General features: G+C 37.1%; 2 protein-coding genes across 4 annotated transcripts in view; one reads left to right on the forward strand and one right to left on the reverse strand.

Annotated features, from left to right (window-relative positions):
- Positions 1-675: 675 nt before the first annotated feature.
- Positions 676-7,778, forward strand: Hem (Nck associated protein 1 Hem). Its single transcript, XM_090106218.1, has 2 exons — positions 676-877; positions 3,142-7,778. Exon 2 carries the CDS (start codon positions 3,143-3,145, stop codon positions 6,518-6,520), a length of 3,378 nt encoding a protein of 1,125 aa, XP_089962344.1. The 5' UTR covers positions 676-877; position 3,142; the 3' UTR covers positions 6,521-7,778.
- A 2,214-nt stretch (positions 7,779-9,992) lies between these two features.
- Positions 9,993-20,084, reverse strand: part of kuz (zinc-dependent metalloprotease kuz) — a 73,938-nt gene continuing 63,846 nt past the window's right edge. For 2 of the 3 annotated variants that reach the window (XM_090106219.1, XM_090106220.1), the window contains 7 exons: positions 19,915-20,079; positions 17,615-17,786; positions 16,796-17,007; positions 15,990-16,224; positions 15,227-15,344; positions 14,183-14,618; positions 13,876-14,029 (listed from right to left, as the gene is read on the reverse strand). In XM_090106219.1, coding sequence (XP_089962345.1) covers positions 14,012-14,029; positions 14,183-14,618; positions 15,227-15,344; positions 15,990-16,224; positions 16,796-17,007; positions 17,615-17,786; positions 19,915-20,079 — 1,356 coding nt within the window. In that variant the 3' untranslated portion in view covers positions 13,876-14,011. Of the gene's footprint in view, positions 10,366-10,670; positions 11,688-12,676; positions 12,850-13,192; positions 13,426-13,766; positions 14,030-14,182; positions 14,619-15,226; positions 15,345-15,989; positions 16,225-16,795; positions 17,008-17,614; positions 17,787-19,914; positions 20,080-20,084 lie in introns of those variants that run through there. The other variant, XM_090106221.1, reaches the window with a different exon arrangement.

Here is a 20,084-nt window from a genome sequence, read left to right on the forward strand (position 1 = left end):
ATTATGCTTATTCAATTATATTTACATATATTTATATTATGCTTATTCAATTTTATAATTTTGCTAATTTACGTAAGTTATTATTTAAACAATGTATTATTTACATTAGTTCATTTTACATTTATATATTACACATTATAAATTATAGTATAGCAATATTACAATTTTATTTATTACAAGTTGATTATTTTCATTGACCATTTTCCAGTTGTATTTCGCGCAATAAATAATTATGGTAAGTAGGTACCAGCTATGTACCTACTTACCATAATAGTATGTTTCCTAGAAATCCAGTCCTTGCTCGAACCCAAATTGATCTTTTTTTCTCTTTCGACAATAAAATTGTTAATGTAGCTGCTACACGTGCCCATCTTGACGACATATATTTCACAAAATAGAATAGAAAAATAATTGTGACAGTAATTCCTATCCCGTCACTCGCAAGATCTGGGATGTAAACACCTCCGCGATAAGTTGCGATAGATATGATCCGCGAGCTTCTCGCATGACATTTATTGCAGCAATAAATTGCAGGATATGTAGAAATGGACCGAGATTTCAAACCACTTTCAAACCATGAACAATCCTCGATCTTTTTTCTTCGTATTCATTCTATTTTTTTATTACCAAAGACAAATAGCAAAGACAAACCTAATAAAAAAGTCAAGCGGTACTAATGTCAGTAGTTGTCATTGCGACAGGTAATCAAATGCCACAACGGGAATTGTGTGCTTAATAACGACACTCCCTTTTCCTGTTTTATTGAACAGATAAGGATTTTATACAGCGCAATTCAATGAGAAAAACAAGTTTACAAAGGTGGTGATTTTGTAGGACAATGGAACTATAAACACTAATTATCTCAGACAAAATTCAAGTAAGTTTGAAAAGGCACAACCACAGCACAGCTACATAATTTGTTCAATTATTACATCCAATATTTTGTAATCATTACCGTTTTGGCAAAAAGCCTCATAAATATTGTTCCCTTGAACAATTGGGCTGCATATTACATTCGATGTCCCCGAATTTCATTATTTTGTGTTGTTTAATCGATAGCTGGTAGTGGATTTTCTTAACAAACTGCTTTTCTTTTCCATCAAAAATGCGTAGTTTTTGTGAAAATCGAAATTGAAAATGATATTTTTTAAGGTTATTTTTGTACTAAAAACGCAACTTAAAGTAAAATCTTAAGCCATTATAGTATCAAAATGTCTAATTATCACACTCACACGCATTATTTTTAAATATATTTACGTACCTATTACTTTATTTACATATTACAATTTATTTTGTCAAAATAGTATTTTAACAATTTAGTATAGCCAAAAATCGTTCCATATTTTGTATTCACAACAAGCCACAGATAACACAGATTAGTTAATATGACGCAGATCACAGATTAGCAATACAAATATACTAGCTTATCATAGAGTATAAATGATACATTTTAATTTTTAATGTTTTTTTTATAGCTCACTTGCTTCAGTTTTAAAAATCGATTAACTTTTACTTTTAGTATTCAAATAGGTAGCGAGGAGCGAAGCGACGAGCGTGTTAGGTTAACTGTTGAACTGCCGCACGAGCCGAGCGAGCGAAGCGAGCGTGCCGCGGCAGCGGCCGGCGAGTGCCAGAAGCGACTTTAGGGCGATTCCCACTCAAACAAAAAAAAACTACGTAGGTTTAAACAACCTGTTTGTATTTTATTTATGTATCGTAAAATTTTTGTTATTATCAAATGCTATCTAAATTAAAATTACGAAGTGTCTAGTCGTCCGCTAAACGGATGAATAAAATAAATTAGTCGTCCGATTACCGGATGAATAAAATAATTTAATCGTCCGATTATTCGGATTACTAGATAACCTTTTAACACTAAAGCTAGTTGGGTTGGACTAAAGCAAAGGGGGCTCAGGACTTAGAAAATTTTTGATGGAGTTGGTGTCATTATAACACCTATTTATTATTGTTTTATCGTAAAGATTACGCTAATATAAGCATGTTTTATAGGAACAACTTTTCTCTAAAATCAAAAATGGCCGAGATATTCGCCCTCAATTCGTTAGGTTAGGTTTAGGTTAGGTTAGGTTAGGTTTCTTAAAAAAAAAAACTACACAGAAATAGGAGCCCCGCGAAGCGGGGCTCCGTCGACGCGCAAAAAAAATCAAGTTTAGGTTAGGTTAGCCGTTAGGTTAGGTTAGGTTAGGTTTCTTAAAAAAAAAACTACACAGAAACAGGAGCCCCGCGAAGCGGGGCTCCGTCGACGCGCAAAAAAAAATCAAGTTTAGGTTAGGTTAGGTTAGGTTTCTTAAAAAAAAAACTACACAGAAATAGGAGCCCCGCGAAGCGGGGCTCCGTCGACGCGCAAAAAAAATCAAATACCTACGTGTGCCCTCCTCCCCCCTCTCCTCCCCCCACAAAAAACCTATAATACGTGCGGCAGTTCTCTAAAGAATTATTATTTTATTCATCCGGTAATCGGACAACTAATTTATTTTATTCATCCGTTTAGCGGACGACTAGCGCTGTCCTTAAAATTATTTTTGACAAATTCATTTTAAAAATCACTTTCGAATTATATTTATTATCTACAATTGTGAACGCGTCATAATATAACATTTATTATCTATAATGGCATGTCGTAAATACGTGGTAAATACAAACTTACATTTTCCAGGTAATATAATTTAAGAAATTGTTATAAATAAATTAATAATACGGCATTATATTTAAAAATATTGCCTGTGTGCGAGATTACTAGAAGTTTTAATACGACAATGGTATAAAAGTGTCGTTTTTAGTACAAAAATAACCTTAAAAAAAATAATTTTCATTTTCGATTTTCACAAAAACTACGCATTTTTGTTGGAAAAGAAAAGCAGTTTGTTAAGAAAATCCACTACCAGCTATCGATTAAACAGCACAAAATAATGAAATTCGGGGACATCGAATCAAATATTTAACCAACAATTGCTTTATTTGAATCACTTGATTTGTTTATTTCAAGTTTTAATGCATAGTATAATCTCCGAAATTAGTCACGTAATGAATTGTTTACAAGCGATTTACCAATTAGATCATAGTCATGAGATAACGTTCCCCTCAGTGACAATTGAGTTTAAACACACTGTTTTATTTCAGAATGTCCACTTTGTCGAGATCAGTCCATATCAGCCAGCAAAAGCTGGCTGAGAAGCTTATCATCCTCAATGACCGTGGTATCGGCATGCTGACGAGAATCTACAACATAAAAAAGGCCTGTGGGGATGCTAAATCAAAGCCTGCATTCCTCTCTGATAAAACATTGGAATCTTCCATAAAACATATTGTTAGAAGATTCCCAAATATTGATGTGAAAGGACTCCAAGCAATTACGAACATCAAGAATGAAATAATAAAGTCCTTATCTCTCTATTACTACACATTTGTTGATCTACTTGACTTTAAAGATAATGTTTGTGAACTTTTAAACATAATGGATGCATGTCAAGTGACATTGGATTTGACCCTTAATTTTGAATTGACTAAAAATTATCTTGACTTGGTCACTACATATGTATCTTTGATGATCCTACTTTCTAGAGTAGAAGACAGAAAGGCAGTTCTGGGATTATTCAATGCGGCACATGAATTGCTTCATAATCAAATTGATCCGAGCTTTCCTCGACTGGGACAATTGATTGTAGATTATGATGCACCATTAAAAAAACTATCTGAAGAATTTTTGACACACCAAAAAGTTTTATCGAGTGCATTGAATTCACTGTGGCATGTATATCCTGCTAGAAATCTTACAGCAGAGCATTGGAGATCAGAACAGAAGCTTAGTCTAGTAAGCAACCCAGCATTGCTCTTAAAACCTTCGGAAACAAATACTATGTCATGTGAGTATGTTTCTTTGGAGTCGTTAGAAAGATGGGTGATTTTTGGTTTTGCCATGTGCCATCAGATGCTGCAACAAGATCATGCAAACAAAATGTGGGTGAGTGCATTAGAATCTGGCTGGGTAGTTGCGCTATTCCGAGATGAGGTCATCTACATACATTCATACATTCAAGGCTTTTTTGATGGTATAAAGGGATATGGAAAAAGGATATCTGAGGTTAAAGACTGCTATCATCATTCAGTTCAAAAAGCTGGTTATAAGCACAGAGAGAGAAGAAAATTTTTGAGAACAGCTTTAAAGGAACTTGGTCTTATATTAACTGACCAGCCAGGACTACTAGGGCCTAAAGCATTGCTTATATTTATCGGCCTCTGCTATGCTAGAGATGAAGTGTTTTGGCTGTTGCGGCATAATGACAATCCCCCACAAAAAGTAAAAGGAAAATCTGCTGAAGATTTAGTAGATCGTCAACTTCCAGAGCTCTTGTTCCATATGGAAGAGTTGAGAGCTTTAGTTCGTAAGTACAGCCAAGTAATGCAAAGATATTATGTGCAGTACCTGTCAGGTTTTGATGCTGTGGCTTTGAACCTTATGATACAAAATTTACAAGTGTGTCCAGAAGATGAAAGTATTATACTCTCTTCATTGTGCAATACTGCCGCAAATCTGACTGTGAAACAAGTAGAAAGCAATGAGTTATTTGATTTTCGTGCCTTTCGCCTGGATTGGTTCAGGCTTCAAGCATATACATCAGTTGGCAAAGCTCCTTTCAATTTAGTTGACCAAAGAGAACTATCACAATTTATTGATAAAATGGTATTTCACACTAAAATGGTTGACAATCTCGATGAGATTATGGTGGAAACCTCAGATTTATCTTTGTTCTGTTTTTACAATAAAATATTTGAAAGTCAATTTCATATGTGCTTAGAATTTCCAGCACAAAATCGGTACATTATTGCATTCCCACTCATTTGCAGCCACTTCCAAAACTGTACACATGAGCTGTGTCCAGAAGAAAGACATCACATTAGAGAAAGGAGTCTTTCTGTAGTTAACATATTCCTTGATGAGATGGCAAAAGAAGCTAAAAACATTATAACAACTATTTGTGATGAGCAATGTACAATGAGTGATAAACTTCTTCCAAAGCATTGTGCACAAACAATCGCCCACCTTGCTAATCGTAAAAAGAAGGATAAAAATAAGAAAAATCCCATTGAGATAGTTAAACCAGGTGCTGAGAGTTACAGAAAGACCAGGGAAGAGTTAACTACAATGGACAAACTGCATATGGCACTAACAGAACTGTGTTTTGCTATAAACTACTGCTCCACAGTCAATGTATGGGAGTACACATTTGCACCTCGCGAATATTTACACCAACATTTGGAGACGAGATTTTCCAAAGCACTTGTAGGCATGGTAATGTTTAACCAAGATACTAGTGAAATAGCGAAACCCTCCGAATTGCTTGTGAGCGTAAGAGCCTATATGAATGTTCTACAAACCGTTGAAAACTATGTTCATATTGATATCACGCGTGTTTTCAATAATTGCCTTCTGCAACAAACACAAAATATGGATAGCCATGGTGAAAAAACTATAGCATCCCTATACACTCAGTGGTATTCGGAAATTTTGTTGCGGCGCGTAAGTGCTGGAAGTATATGTTTTTCAATGAATCAAAAGGCATTCGTAAGCCTTTCAGCCGAAGGTGCGATACCCTTCAATGCCGAAGAATATTCAGATATCAATGAATTGAGAGCTCTTGCGGAATTGATTGGTCCATATGGAATGAAATTGTTAAGTGAGACATTAATGTGGCATATCGCGAGTCAAGTTCAGGAGCTAAAGAAATTAGTCGTACAAAATAAAGAAGTTCTCCAAATGCTTAGAACTAACTTTGACAAGCCTGAAATTATGAGAGAACAATTCAAAAGGCTACAACAAGTAGACAATGTGTTGCAAAGAATGACAATAATAGGGGTTATATTGAGCTTCCGCCAGATAGCACAAGAATCGTTACTCGATGTTTTAGAGCGGCGAATTCCGTTCCTGATTAGTTCAATTAAGGACTTCCAGCAACAGTTACCGAGTGGAGATCCAATGCGAGTCATATCTGAGATGTGTTCGGCGGCTGGCTTGCCGTGCAAAGTTGATCCCACATTAGCCTCGGCTTTACGTCAACATAAAGCTGAGCTCGAGGAAGAAGAACATCTTATCGTATGTCTCTTGATGGTGTTTGTTGCAGTTTCTCTTCCAAGACTAGCACGAAGCGAAGGTTCGTTTTATCGTCCATCTTTAGAAGGTCATGCGAACAATATTCATTGTATGGCACTTGCTATCAATCACATATTCGGTGCTTTGTTCACGATATGTGGCCAGGGCGATATAGAAGATAGAATGAAGGAATTCTTAGCTCTCGCTTCGTCTTCTCTGTTACGGCTGGGTCAAGAAACTGATAAAGAAGCAATAAGGAATCGCGAATCTGTATATTTGCTTCTAGACCTTATTGTTCAAGAGTCGCCGTTCCTTACAATGGATCTACTAGAGTCGTGCTTCCCTTACGTTTTGATACGCAATGCTTACCACGAAGTTTACAAACAGGAGCAAATGCTATTGCATTCTTAATTTATTCTGCATTAATTATTATTAGAATAATTAGAATTTCCATAATGTTAAGAAAGACATTTCTATGACATAGGACACTGTAGTTTACGAGGTTATTATTTATAACGCACTTCTTGTAATACCTGATAGTTCTAAACTTATAAGTTGTGTTCGTTTATCTGTTTGATGTATGTATTAACTATTACTCACACAAAAATAATATTCACGATTCCATATTTGCATTCTTTGGGCCTTAAAAGACTGGTAAAGTATTCCTTTCCAATAAGTATTGTCATAAACGAAATAATGTATTTTGATAGGTTTTAGCTTTATTACATAGAATTGTAACAATTATTATTTATAAATTTACGTTTATAGTGTCTGTCTAAATTATATTTGGCTTTTATACATGTGCTATCAGACAGTTTTTTTTATAATATGATAGATTAATTAGATTTAAGCTTTCTCGTATTAGCATTTAAGTGAATATCACATAACATGTTAGTTAAAGTTATGATCAGATTTTTTATAATTGTTTTATATTTCTTTGATACTTTATAGGTAGCAATATAGAGCAAGTTATGAATTGCAGACTGTCCATGGCGTTTGAAAACATTAAAATAGTTAATCATGTCATGTAACAAATAAATTACTTAGTAATCTTCATCTACGGTTTATTTTACTCAATTTTGTTAGTGCTTTGGACACGTGTTCAGAAGTTTCAATCTTTTTTTATAGTTTTTCTTTTTTGTTCTTATAACTCAATTCCTTTGGTGCTTCTATATGTAAACATAATTCGAAAGTGTCAAGCATTTGAATAAAATATTTCGCTTACAAAAAATTTCCTAATTGGCATATTTTGTCTCGTAGTTATTATCTTATTCGGTTCTTTATAGTGCCTAGTATATAAATAGGCACCTTTTTATATTGTCAATCATCATGTTTTATCCTTTAATATTTTACAAGTTTAACTGTTAAACCCCACTGTTCTCAGTCCTTATAGAATCAGAATGATCTCATACAATGATGTAATTCTACAAACATAGCAGTCAATTAGAGGATTATCTTAAATACATTAATCATTCAGAGCAAATCCATAACCTTGTTAGATTAACCGCCGAGGCTAAACGTTTACCAAAAGACAATACATTTGCACTAACCACACATTTTGTATTTTAGACATTTTGTTGCATGCGTGCAAGTAATACGCTAAGTCTAATATAAGACATTTTGTAACTTGTATATATGAATAGTACCTTACAATAAATTTTTAAATATTTTGGTGTGTTTTATATTTCTATCCCTTTCCTACACTAGTGGTACCAAATATTATTATTTGTCCTTTTCATACTTAGTTTATATTCAATTTTAAAACAATCTTGTCTACTTTACTGATTTCAGTCATTTCATATAATATCATAAGTGTGACAAAAAGATAACCGTATGTGTACAAACAAGATCTTAGTTATTAATTATGCCACATTGTTATTGAAGGTTTTTTGATGAGTTTTACAAATATTTCTGACAATGATAGTAAAGGTAGTTAGGTAAGGTATAAAAATAAAATAAAAGCCATGTAAGATCATGTAAAATTTATTGTATTTTTTGTTATTTTGAAATCACATGTTGTAACATTTATCTCGTTAATTAAAAATATTCACATTGTCTGTTTAAATAATCTATTACGGTAAACTAGCTTATACTTAGGAGAAATAATGCCATTGATTACTACTCGATGGTCAATAGCTAACCACCGACATACACGAGTCAAATTGGTCGAATCGCTCTACGGACCTCCTCACAGTTACATACAAATATACAAGGCTTATAGTACATTACAAGACTGCGTATTATACCGACATTCTCTAATAAAATGGCATTAACATGGTATACTTATACGATAACTATCCTTAATATTAATGTATAGAAATAATAAAAAATACATCATGCTCTTTGGCTTGCACGACGGAGTTATACTACGTAATACGTTCGAACGAAATAATATTTATGTATTAGAGATCAATCGAACTGAACTGTACAACAGATCGAGTATCCGAACAAACTTAATGTTGATATGCAATACATATACGAGTAACGAGACGAATCACTAATGGAACAATTTTGAGCGACCGCACGCCTTCAGCGCTTTCCAACAAATCAATTTACATCGAAACATCAGTCTAATAACATTTGATCATTTGGCAATACTGTTTAAATTTCATATTACTCCTACTAAATTAAAGTAAATTATAAACATTACATTTATTTGCCATAGGAAGACTAATCATTGTTATTAATTTTCTACATGAAAATTGAATTTGGGTACATCTTAACAATATTGATGGTAATTTTCAATTTGAGCTTTATACAAAGACAACCCTAATAATTACATCTCCAATATGGCCGTATCGACGAAAATATACTTAATACGTAGATTGAGGATTATTGAGCCCATACGTAAATGATATAGTTTTGAGACAATTTTGTATAATTACGAACAAGGAGGCGTAACAAAGTTGGAATACAAATCTCTATAATGGCACCTATACACTTCCCCACATCACAACTATATACGTTAAAACAATGACATAAAAATTACTTACGGAGATTCCAATAAAACAACGGATCACTTATATAAAAGTCTCATAACAGTACGATTATTTAGTATTTGCATGATATTTTTACATCGCATTTGTATATGTCGCTTATATACAAAAATATACACAGGTCCGGTCGGTTCACGCGGCAACCGACTAACGACAATTTTCTATTTCTTGTACAAAAATAATAGCTAATTTTGTGGAACACGATGCGGTTTTGATTGAGCTTAGCGTAGTTTTTATACAGTCGTTTTTTCATAGTACATTTTTAACTATCTTCAAATTGGGTTCGCTAAAAAGGTGTAACAGTGTAAATGAAACGGTTTTTGGATTCAAAGTGTCGAGTTCTTAAAAATGGTGAATAACAATTTTTTTAAGGTCAGGGAAAGGGTTTTATCACATTAAAACGTTCAATTTTCGATAGTGAACCTATATAAACAGTTTCATTTACATGCCTATTAACATTCAAATATCTTAACGCGCTCTTGGGACATCGTGATTTTGTGAATATATGTCGGTGCTTCATTTACGATTTAATGACAATGATAAATGTAGTTATGAAATAATGCAAATTATGAACGATAAACTTGCTTAATAACATATAATACTTGACGAATACAATATTTATGGAACGTCTCGGGTAATATTTTAATAAATGCAACTATATTATTATTACATAAAATGTGCAATGCGATGAAATGGTGATATTAAGTGTATTGTATGACGTTGATATTAGTGTATATTGTAAAAATATTACACGCTTGAATCAATGTTACAGAGCAAATGTCGCCAGTAAGTGGCTTAATGTAAACTTGCCTTAATAAAATGTATTACGCTGTTTTATCTACGTGATGTATAATGGCAGTGAATATTAGTTTTTTCTTATACATACCTATAGAAAACAACAACACTGAGAATCGAAGTCTATACTCTTTTGGAAAACGATTTTTGATGGATTTCTTTGCGGTTGGAATAATAATGGGATGATAATGAATGTTTATGACAACACTTTAATTTTTTGGTAGAACTTTTCGGTTCTTTTGAGTATATTACAGATATGAGTATCAATACTGTGTTAGCTTTTTTGTCTTTTATTGTTAAGTTTTGAAAATGAGAGGTTTTAAGGAGGTTGCAGTATCACACTATTAATAACGTATTAACAATTTATATTACATGTGTGTGTTGACAGAGAATATTATTTTAGTTTACGCACATTTATTTTCACATGTGTGTGCTTTAAATATACACGTTTTGACTGTCTTATGGCTGGTTCACACTTTGATTAGTGCGAGTGCAGGTGATGAGTAGTACTACGTGTGGACAGCGACTGTTTAGTGCGAGTGTTTAGTAGGCTGTGTAGTAAAGTGAATAGAAGCGTGTTCTATTTTTTTGCGAGTGGACTGCGAGTAGCCACGTCCCGCGCGCCCTCCCTTCCCCCTCACTCGCAGCGTGCCTGCACTCGCACTAATCACCTGCACTCGCAGTCAATTGGACACTACTCGCACTACACACCTGCACTCGCACTCATCACCTGCACTCGCACTAATCAAAGTGTGAACCAGTCATTCTACATTGAAATACGAACAGTTGTCACAATACATTTTTATTTGTTTGATTCTTGCGTGTTTGTGTACTGTGTAAACGTTAACTGGAAATTGTATCTACACGTTATTCAAATTAATTTAACTGTGTACAACTGGGGTTAGTTCTTATGTATGTATAATGGACTGCTTGTATATAGATACAGATGTCTTACAGTCTTAGTTACGGGCGCGTGTGGTAATGTTGTATGTGTTTGTGAGTGCGCGCTAATGTTGGCTGCGTTGTTTTTTTTCCTATGTTGGTGCGTCTGTGTGTGTGTCACAGTTAGCGCTTTGTTACATTCAGTACATATGTAATGCGCATTTGTGCGCTATTGGCGATGTTAGTGCGCGCGTAAGTGTAAGTGTAACAGTACGCGCTATTGGCTCTGGAACGCATACACTTGTACGCATGTACACTTGTACGCATGTACACTTGTACGCATGTACACATGTACGCATGTACACTTGTACGCATGTACACATGTACGAATGTACACTTGTACGCATGTACACATGTACGCATGTACACTTGTACGCATGTACACTTGTACGCATGTACACATGTACACTTGTACACATGTACACTTGTACGCATGTACACTTGTAGGCATGTACACTTGTACGCATGTACACTTGTACGCAAGTACACATGTACGCATGTACACTTGTACGCATGTACACTTGTACGCATGTACACATGTACGCATGTACACTTGTACGCATGTACACTTGTACGCATGTACACTTCTACACATGTACACATGTACACTTGTACACATGTACACATGTTCACATGTACGCATGTACACTTGTACACATGTACACTTATACACTTTTACACTTGTACACTTGTACGCTATTGCCGGTGTTGGTGCGCGTGCAGCAGCAGCAGCAGCGGCAGCAGCGGGCTGGGTCAGACCTTGTGCGCGGGCCGCATCTCGTACGCCTGCGGGTACGCGTTCGCGTACGGCTCGCGGCGGCTCGGGCCCGCGCCCGCTACCGGGGCTGGAAATGGAACATTATAACTGTTTAGTGTACATCCTACTCATATAATAAAAGTGACAGAATATACTATGTTTGTTATTTTTTTAGTTGAAATCTAAAAATGTAGCTGCAAAATTCAATATAAGTTACTGGAAATACTCAATTAGTTCGTAGTATAAATGCGCGGCACGGCTAGTCTGCCGCTTGCCTGCGCATTACTGTAAACGCTTGGTTCTGTTGCGTGTCAAAATACGCGTCACCGCTGGTATGCCACCCGTGTGCACTATAGCGGCACATACACACCACAATATACATACATACAGTAGGGAAACTTCATACAAAACGTTCGAAATGACTCACGCACACAAGCAAGCGTGTCTAAGGGTATTCTTATATCTGTCAATTGTCATAATACCCTTCGATACCCTTTACAATTCTCGTAAACACGCTTTCTTGTGTATGTGAGTCATTTCAAAAATGTTGTATGAAGTTTCCCTACTGGTTGTATCTGTATATTGTGTATAAGGCAGTTCAATAAAGAAACGAATCTTCAATGGCGGCGCTTATCATTCCCTCTCGCTTACACACGGCCGTACGGCATGCAAAAAAAAATGGAAAAATAAAATCACTAAAATGTATTTGATTTTCCCTATAATAGTTTTTATCATAAATTTACAATGACAATTATGCATTTGCGAAAGTAAATAATGTTTTATTGGAATTTGACAAAATATGTTCTTTGGGAAAAGTTGTTCAGTTTTATGGGCTCATTACAAATATTATGGGGATTTTGTTACATTCTGTATACATAAATATAAATAATTCATATAAATACACAAATACCATAACAAAAAAAGTTTGTCAACAAACAATTTGAAATAATTAATAAAATAATTATCCATTTACGTTATTTTTATTTTCTTTTTTGCTGACCTTACCATACGTCAGTGTCAGCTTTGGCCGCCATTGAAGATTCTTTTCGTTAATGAACTTACGTAATACACACTCACCGGCATCCCTCGCGCAGTATGCGAGCGGCGGCGCGTACCCCTTGTGATTGCGCGCGCGGCGGTGCCCCGGGCGGGGGCCGGCCGCACGCCGCGCGTCCGCCGCGCCCGCGCCGTGCGCACCGCGCATGCGTCGTAGCGTGTTCATCGGCCGACGCAGCGTTTCTGACAGCCGCCTGGAAGATTTCAAGACGTTTAGACACAAAAAAACAAAAAAGTTTCCATTTATAAAGCTTTTAATGCTATTAAAAAGAGCGTGTGTGCCGAACACGCATGTCAGAAGTGAAACTTCTTTGGCAAGATTCAATCATACCAAAATCGTCGCCTTACTCCATAACGTGACGGTATTTGAAATTTTACTCTCAACGCGCCTTAAGAATGAAATAAATACACTTTATTCAGCACCAACTAAAAACAGACAATATAACAAAAAGAAAAAGACAAGAAGTTTCACTTCAAAAAGATTCTTGTCATGTCACAAATAATACAAAATATACAGGTAAATATACGTGCGCTCACCTAGCGGGCGGGCGCTTGGGGTTGGAGCTGGGCGTGTGCACGGCGCAGCACTTGACGAAGGCGCCCATGAGCACGACGAGCGCCACGCCGCCGATGAGCACGGCCCACCACTTCTCCGTGACCCACTCCTGCAGGCCCCGCAGCGTGTCGCGGTTCAGCAGCAGGTTCTTGAGCCGCGCCAGCGGGCCCTCCGCGTCCACCGCGCGGCACTTGAGGAACACGTCGCAGTACCCCTGAAAAAAATTATTATATATATATTTCGACTGTTTACTACATATTATGATGTTTATGAAACATTTTAAAAGGAAAAATAAAATTCAAAGTAGGGCACTTGACCAAAACCTTATTAAGAGGGGGTATGAAGCAAAATTACCAATCTTCTATTAGATGGTACGTGTAATATTCAAGACCAAATCTAAAAAATATACATATATCAAACTAGAAGATATTCTCTATAATTCTGTTTGATCAATTACATAAAATATTAAAATTGATTCGATAAAAAAAACACCACGAAGTTACCTCTAATTTTGGTTACCTCTAATTACAATGTTTTGAATACGCGCTAACGTACCTGGAAGTTATCACACGGCGATCCTGGCCGCAAACTGATTCCACCAGGCGGCAGACCAACTTGGGCCGCGAACTCCGCAGTACTTCGACATGAGTCCGGTCTTGGGCCAGTCTGACACGCCAGTTGGCATAGCGCCCTCCGGTCCACTACAGCGGTAACACCATCACCCACACGTGTTGGTGATGAAGACAGGAAGCACTCCTTCATGTTCCACGCGAGGCAGATCGAGCCGCTACACTCGCCCTTTATGCAGATCTGCGTGCCTGGATATAAACATAAAAATGTTAAATATTTTCAATACATAAAGTGGTTGATTTTAAACTTTTTAAAGGAATTGGTTGGGATTGGATCTCCTTAAATATCGTTTTAAGGAGGTAGGAACCGGCCCATCGGTGGACACGATAAATGCCACATACCGTTGTTGCAGTGCGTGTGGTCGGGCAGCGCTCTGGGCGGCGGGCAGTCGGGCGCGCGGCCCGAGCACACGGCCGCGTGGCTGCACTCGCTCGCCTCGCGGCACGTCTGGTTGCGGAACGCATGTACACATACCGTTGTTGCAGTGCGTGTGGTCGGGCAGCGCTCTGGGCGGCGGGCAGTCGGGCGCGCGGCCCGAGCACACGGCCGCGTGGCTGCACTCGCTCGCCTCGCGGCACGTCTGGTTGCGGAACGCATGTACACATACCGTTGTTGCAGTGCGTGTGGTCGGGCAGCGCTCTGGGCGGCGGGCAGTCGGGCGCGCGGCCCGAGCACACGGCCGCGTGGCTGCACTCGCTCGCCTCGCGGCACGTCTGGTTGCGGAACGCCAGCACGAACTGGCACGTCTGCGCGTGGCAGCACGGCCCTTGCGACGGGCTGGAACGCGGACACGTGTAGGTTAATATAATGCCGCATCCACATATGCCCAGTGGCATGAGCGGCGGCCGTGCCACCGCCATTATGCAAATGCGGCACGCGCGGCAAGGCGGTCTGAAACCCTGCGGCGTAAGCCGGCGGTTAGTGTGGATGCGCCATTACATATTACATATACCCAAACTTCAAACATTTATTTATTCAATTAGACTTCTTATAAAAGCACTTTTGAATCGTCATAACATTTTTCACCGATTCGGAAAGCCTACATAATAAAACCTACATGTATACAATGTATACATGTAGGTTTAATGTGTGCGTATGCACATGCGCAGGATAAAGATACACACGCATATAATATGTAGGAAAACGCGCACGTCTGCGCGTGATATTACGGGCCCGGCATACTAAACTACCCGTGCATTCAGGTTCGATTAAATTATACACACGTTAGCAATGTTACGCGTTATTAATATGTTAATTATAAAAATGACAAATTTCAAATTATTGTTATTTTACGTACAATAGAAAAGTTTAAATAATATACAATTAAAAAAAGTTTAACGAAAGGCATTTTAAACCATATTCAGATTTCAGCTGTTATATCTTACCTGCATTGTGTATTGGCCCTTCGCTGGCAGCCCTTGGCGGACATGTTGCGCTCCAGATCGAACTGACTCACTTGTCGCGGGTAACAACATCGGTCTTTGCACTCGATTTCATCATAACCTAAAAAATACAATTAATTTTCATTAACATGAATTTAAACCGTTCAAATGCAAGAATTTGAACGGTGCATGTGTGCACTTTTAAAAAATGAATACCTCACACAATTAATTTTATCACATAAAAAGTATGGGCTAATAATATTAATACAAAAATATATTATTAATACGGCTTTGAATAAAATAACTCAGAACCACCGTCCATCCACAAAACGCAAGCACGCATGCCCGCAGCGTCGCAAGTACGCACGTAGGTGCGTCTACACGCAGCATACAGCGTTATAAGTGAGTTTCATCGTTTCATATGAGTTACATGTCTTTCTCTAATCATCTCTGGAGCTTAACATTTAAAGGAAACACGGAGCATTTTATTTTCAAATTCAAAATTCTTTATTTGGAACAAAAAATAGCATAGGTGCAGGTCTTTTTTGTATTTTTAAAGTGAAAACTTCTTTAGCGGCGTTGAGCACTTTTTCTGTAATGGGTATAAAATCTTAAACTCGCGTCAGGACACGTGACCTGATCGAAAAAGCGTAAGACGGATACCATTCCAAAATATCAAACATGCTCAACGTTAATAATCAAGTTTTCACTTCTGCCGGCACTCCCGGAGTGCAACCCATCTTTTTTTTTCTCAAACCGCACTTACCACAATCACATTCCTCCCCGACTTCGACGATCTTGTTCCCGCAGAAGGCCCCAGCGCTTTCCTTGAGACAGTCTCGCTTGCGACCATCTCTCACCGCGTCCAGCACGCTACTGATGTTGCTCACTGAGCACGCCGAGAAGCGGCTGTTGTTCGGACGGTCCCCGGACGTTGCTGAGGCGAACATTATGTAGTTGCCTTGCTGTCCGCCCGGACGGCACTCGGACGGGTAGTCGTGCTATGGAATAGTGGCATTTATTAGGAAAAAAAATGTATGCGTGTACTAGAGTACACACGTAAGAAGTGAAACTTCTTTATGACCTTAAAAATGTCACGCGTACGGCGTAACGCAAAAATGTCACGCGTACGGCGTAACGCAAAAATGTCACGCGTATGGCGTAACGCAAAAATGTTACACTAAATTTTTGTCCAACCCCGATAAAGAAGTTTCACTTCAATAATAAAGAAATTAGAAAAATACAGCTTTTGTATGGAAAATGTCGAAAATATGTTTGCAGAAATCACATTGAACGTCGCATATTTGATGGTACAGATCGTGAGGTGAATGAAAAACTTTCCAATTTACTTTCATTTGATTCGAGTGTTTGATAAAGTATCAGCCATAAGAGGGATTAGCAGATGATAGGTAAATCCTACTCGAAGGACCAAATCGAAATTATGATTTGATCGTTTTCAGTAACACTTAAATATCATTTATTATTCTGTAATCAATTCCAATAAATGTATATAGAAACGAAAATTCCAAGAAAAGTTTTCTAAATCAAGTTGTTACAATAATTTTCACTTACCGGCGACCCAAAGTTATGTCCAATCTCATGGGCCAACGTTAATTGGCTGACCTTGGGCGGCACTCTGCTATTATAATTGACGAAGGTAATGATGCCAGTGTTGAGTGACCTCTTCGTGCTTTGGTACAACCCACCAGTTGTTTCTGTGTACGTTTTGTATTTCTCGCAAATACCACCGGACGCACCGCTCGCGCTTGCCACCCAGGCTAGACCTGTGGATTTTAATTAAATTAATTAAAGGTGCTTCAAACGCAAATTCATAATTATTGTGTTTATTTTTGTACTTTTATAAGCAAAATGAATGGTAATTTTGTAAACTACCCTCGTTTCAGAGTGTAAGTGACACTACCAAGAAATTTTATTATAGTTTTTTGTAAAATGATAAGCAAGAAATGAGTAATTAACACAACAACATAATAAACAAAAGAACGTTAATTTAATTAAAGAAGTGGTAACACGTACAATACAATACAATACAAGTTATAAATAAAAAAAAAGATCTTATTTAGATTATCATCATAATTGCAAAAACATAGCGAAGTTATCTGCAAGTAACAGCAGGATCAAGGGAATATTACAAGATCTACTTAGTTTTTCGCAATCAAAACTAAACAAAACATATGAAAAACTGGGTTTCCATACCTAACGTCCCGCCAGTAAAGTCCCTATACGTGAACATGTACGCGAGGCAGAAGTCCTCGTGGTTTGGACGAGTGCAGATTCAGAAAGTTCGAGTCGTCAATGTTCTCCCAACAGACCTGGTTCGTTTCTGTAACGAACTGCTGCTTAAAACTACGTAAAGCATTGAGATAAACATACCTAACGTCCCGCCCGTGAAGTCCCTATACGTGAACATGTACGCAAGGCAGAAGTCCTCGTGGTTGCCCAGCGAGTGCAGGTTCAGAAAGTTCGACACGTCAATGTTTTCCCAACAGAACTGGTTCGTTTCTGTCGCGAACGCATGCTTTTTGCACGCTGAGTCGTCGTCGATCTGTAGAGACAAATTATCTTGATTTTATAGGAATAAATTAAATTTTAAATAGCGTGAGTATGGCATTATTATCATTAAAAGTAAATCCACACTTAAAAAATTATAATCTTGTCAAAAATCTGTCAATCTTATTTCGTTAAATAGGTAGGTTTTGAATTCAATACTTCTTCTTCTTCTTTTTTTCAAATGGCAACTCCCGATCCCAGCGAGGACGGATTCTGCCAATGTCAAGTTTTGAACGGATGGTCAGTTTAAGTTAATACTCATGTTAAGCGTACTCTGTGTTGAATTGAATAATTTGGCGCGAAATATCCGCCTGATTTTAAAACTCTCGTACGGGCAATATCACCTTTAAAAATCACAACTGAATAAACAAACAAAATATATTTATAATTAGTAAGTGCGTCACTTCATATTACTTCTATTAATAGTTAATTCATAAGGAAAACAGAAATTCCCTGGACATTTGGAAAGTTTTGATAGAGAAAGAACTTTTCTTTCTATAAAATATTTAATGATATTGACTTAGTACTGAATGTATTTATCATGTATTTTGTATGATGAGTTCCTTAGTAATTTGATTTCATATGCATGTATGAATGTTTGCATAGAATTTAAGATAATGGGTGGCGTGATGGCTAATTGAATCGTTTGCTTATCAATCAATACATAAGTAACATGTCTTAGATTTTTGTATGTGAACAAAATAAATAAAATGTGTACAAATATGTAAAACTAGATTCCGTAAATGTAGAAACCAGTCAATAAATCTGATGAATCATGAATTTAAAAACTAATAATGGCTAATAAGTGCATGACCTTGTGACCATTTTCGTTTTCAGATATGATTTCTAATTTAGTCAATCAACACATGTGCAAGGACAAACTAAGCACGAATTAGACTAAAATTTAAAATAGATTAATTACTTTTGTTAACTTTATTGTTTTGGTTTGTTTTAGGCGGTGGATTTAAAGTTTTGAATACAACAGGCTTGTTGATTTTGCGCTATGTAGTATTTGACTGTTATAAATTCGACTCAATTGGCACTCGCTTAAAAAATAATGTTTTATTTCAAGCTATATTATACTTAAATACTCAAATATCTACAAAATTAGTAAGGTATCATCAGTGAGTATTTATTTTTTGTGAAAGACAACACAACTAGAGATGGTTCTACAATCCAGAAGTTCAATGCAATTCTATTAAAAGATATACAAATAGTATAACGCTTCTTTTTCACACAAAAACCGCCAAATTAAACAATTCGTTACAAATTACAATATGTACCAAACCGCGACGGAAATGGTACATCCATGGAATAAAAAGTGTCAGTGACAAATGCACGTTAAATGCATTCAATTATCCGCCATGGTATCGATCTGTTATGTAAAGTGGGCCATCGCTGTGTAATCGCATTTCCTGGCTTTCTCCGGCTTCGTTTATCACGTTTTATGCTCCATGACCACATTGAATATCACCTTTCGATATTGTGCAGTGACACTGTTGTTAATTGGTCGACGTGTTTGCGGTTATGTACCTACATGATGTAGGCCAGTTATAGGTCATGTAGAGGGTTCTGTGATTTAAAATTTCTCCTATTTTTACAAATTTGCGAGTAGCTTTAAATATTTAATTTTTATTTGTGTTATGAATGTTCCTCATTAGATAACGCACTGTTGATATAAGTTTCAAGTCTCTAATATATCTGTTACACGTTAATCGCCTAAAACTTAACAATAACATTTTATATACGTAGAAATTATATGTGCACCCGTGCGAAATGCATGCGTGCGTGTTTGTGTGTATTTGCGTACGAATGAGTACGAATCTATGCGTCCGTGTGTGCACGTGTGAGTGCGTACGTGCGTTGGTGTACGTAGGCGTGCGTTGGTGTGTGTTTGTATTTAATACTGAATCATTGCATCTGTACAGTCACGTGGTCTCCTCTGAAAATCAGTGCAGCGATACATTTTAAATAATGGTTGCTGCTTTGCTGACGGGGAGTCCTTTTTGCCTCCATTGCTATCTTTTTTTTTCTATTTTGTGTATTATTTTACTAAGATTTATATTTTTTTTACATGGTGGCAAATAAAACGCTTTCTATTTCTATTTCTATTATATTCTCACCTTAATCCTCTGCACTTCAAACTGTATGTTCCTGTGTTCACGGCGCCCGTCGAACTTGGTGCCGCTGTAGATGTAGTTGACGGCGGTCACGTGGTGCGAGATGAGCGACAGTATCTCCTCGCGCGTCTTCATGTCGATCTCGTTCTTTTTGCTGCGATCATTGTGCTGTG

This window comes from Colias eurytheme, chromosome 10 (genome assembly GCF_061535395.1).
Source record: "Colias eurytheme isolate Ceu_HAF_F1 chromosome 10, ilColEury1 Martin Lab GWU primary, whole genome shotgun sequence".
NCBI lineage: Eukaryota > Metazoa > Arthropoda > Insecta > Lepidoptera > Pieridae > Colias > Colias eurytheme.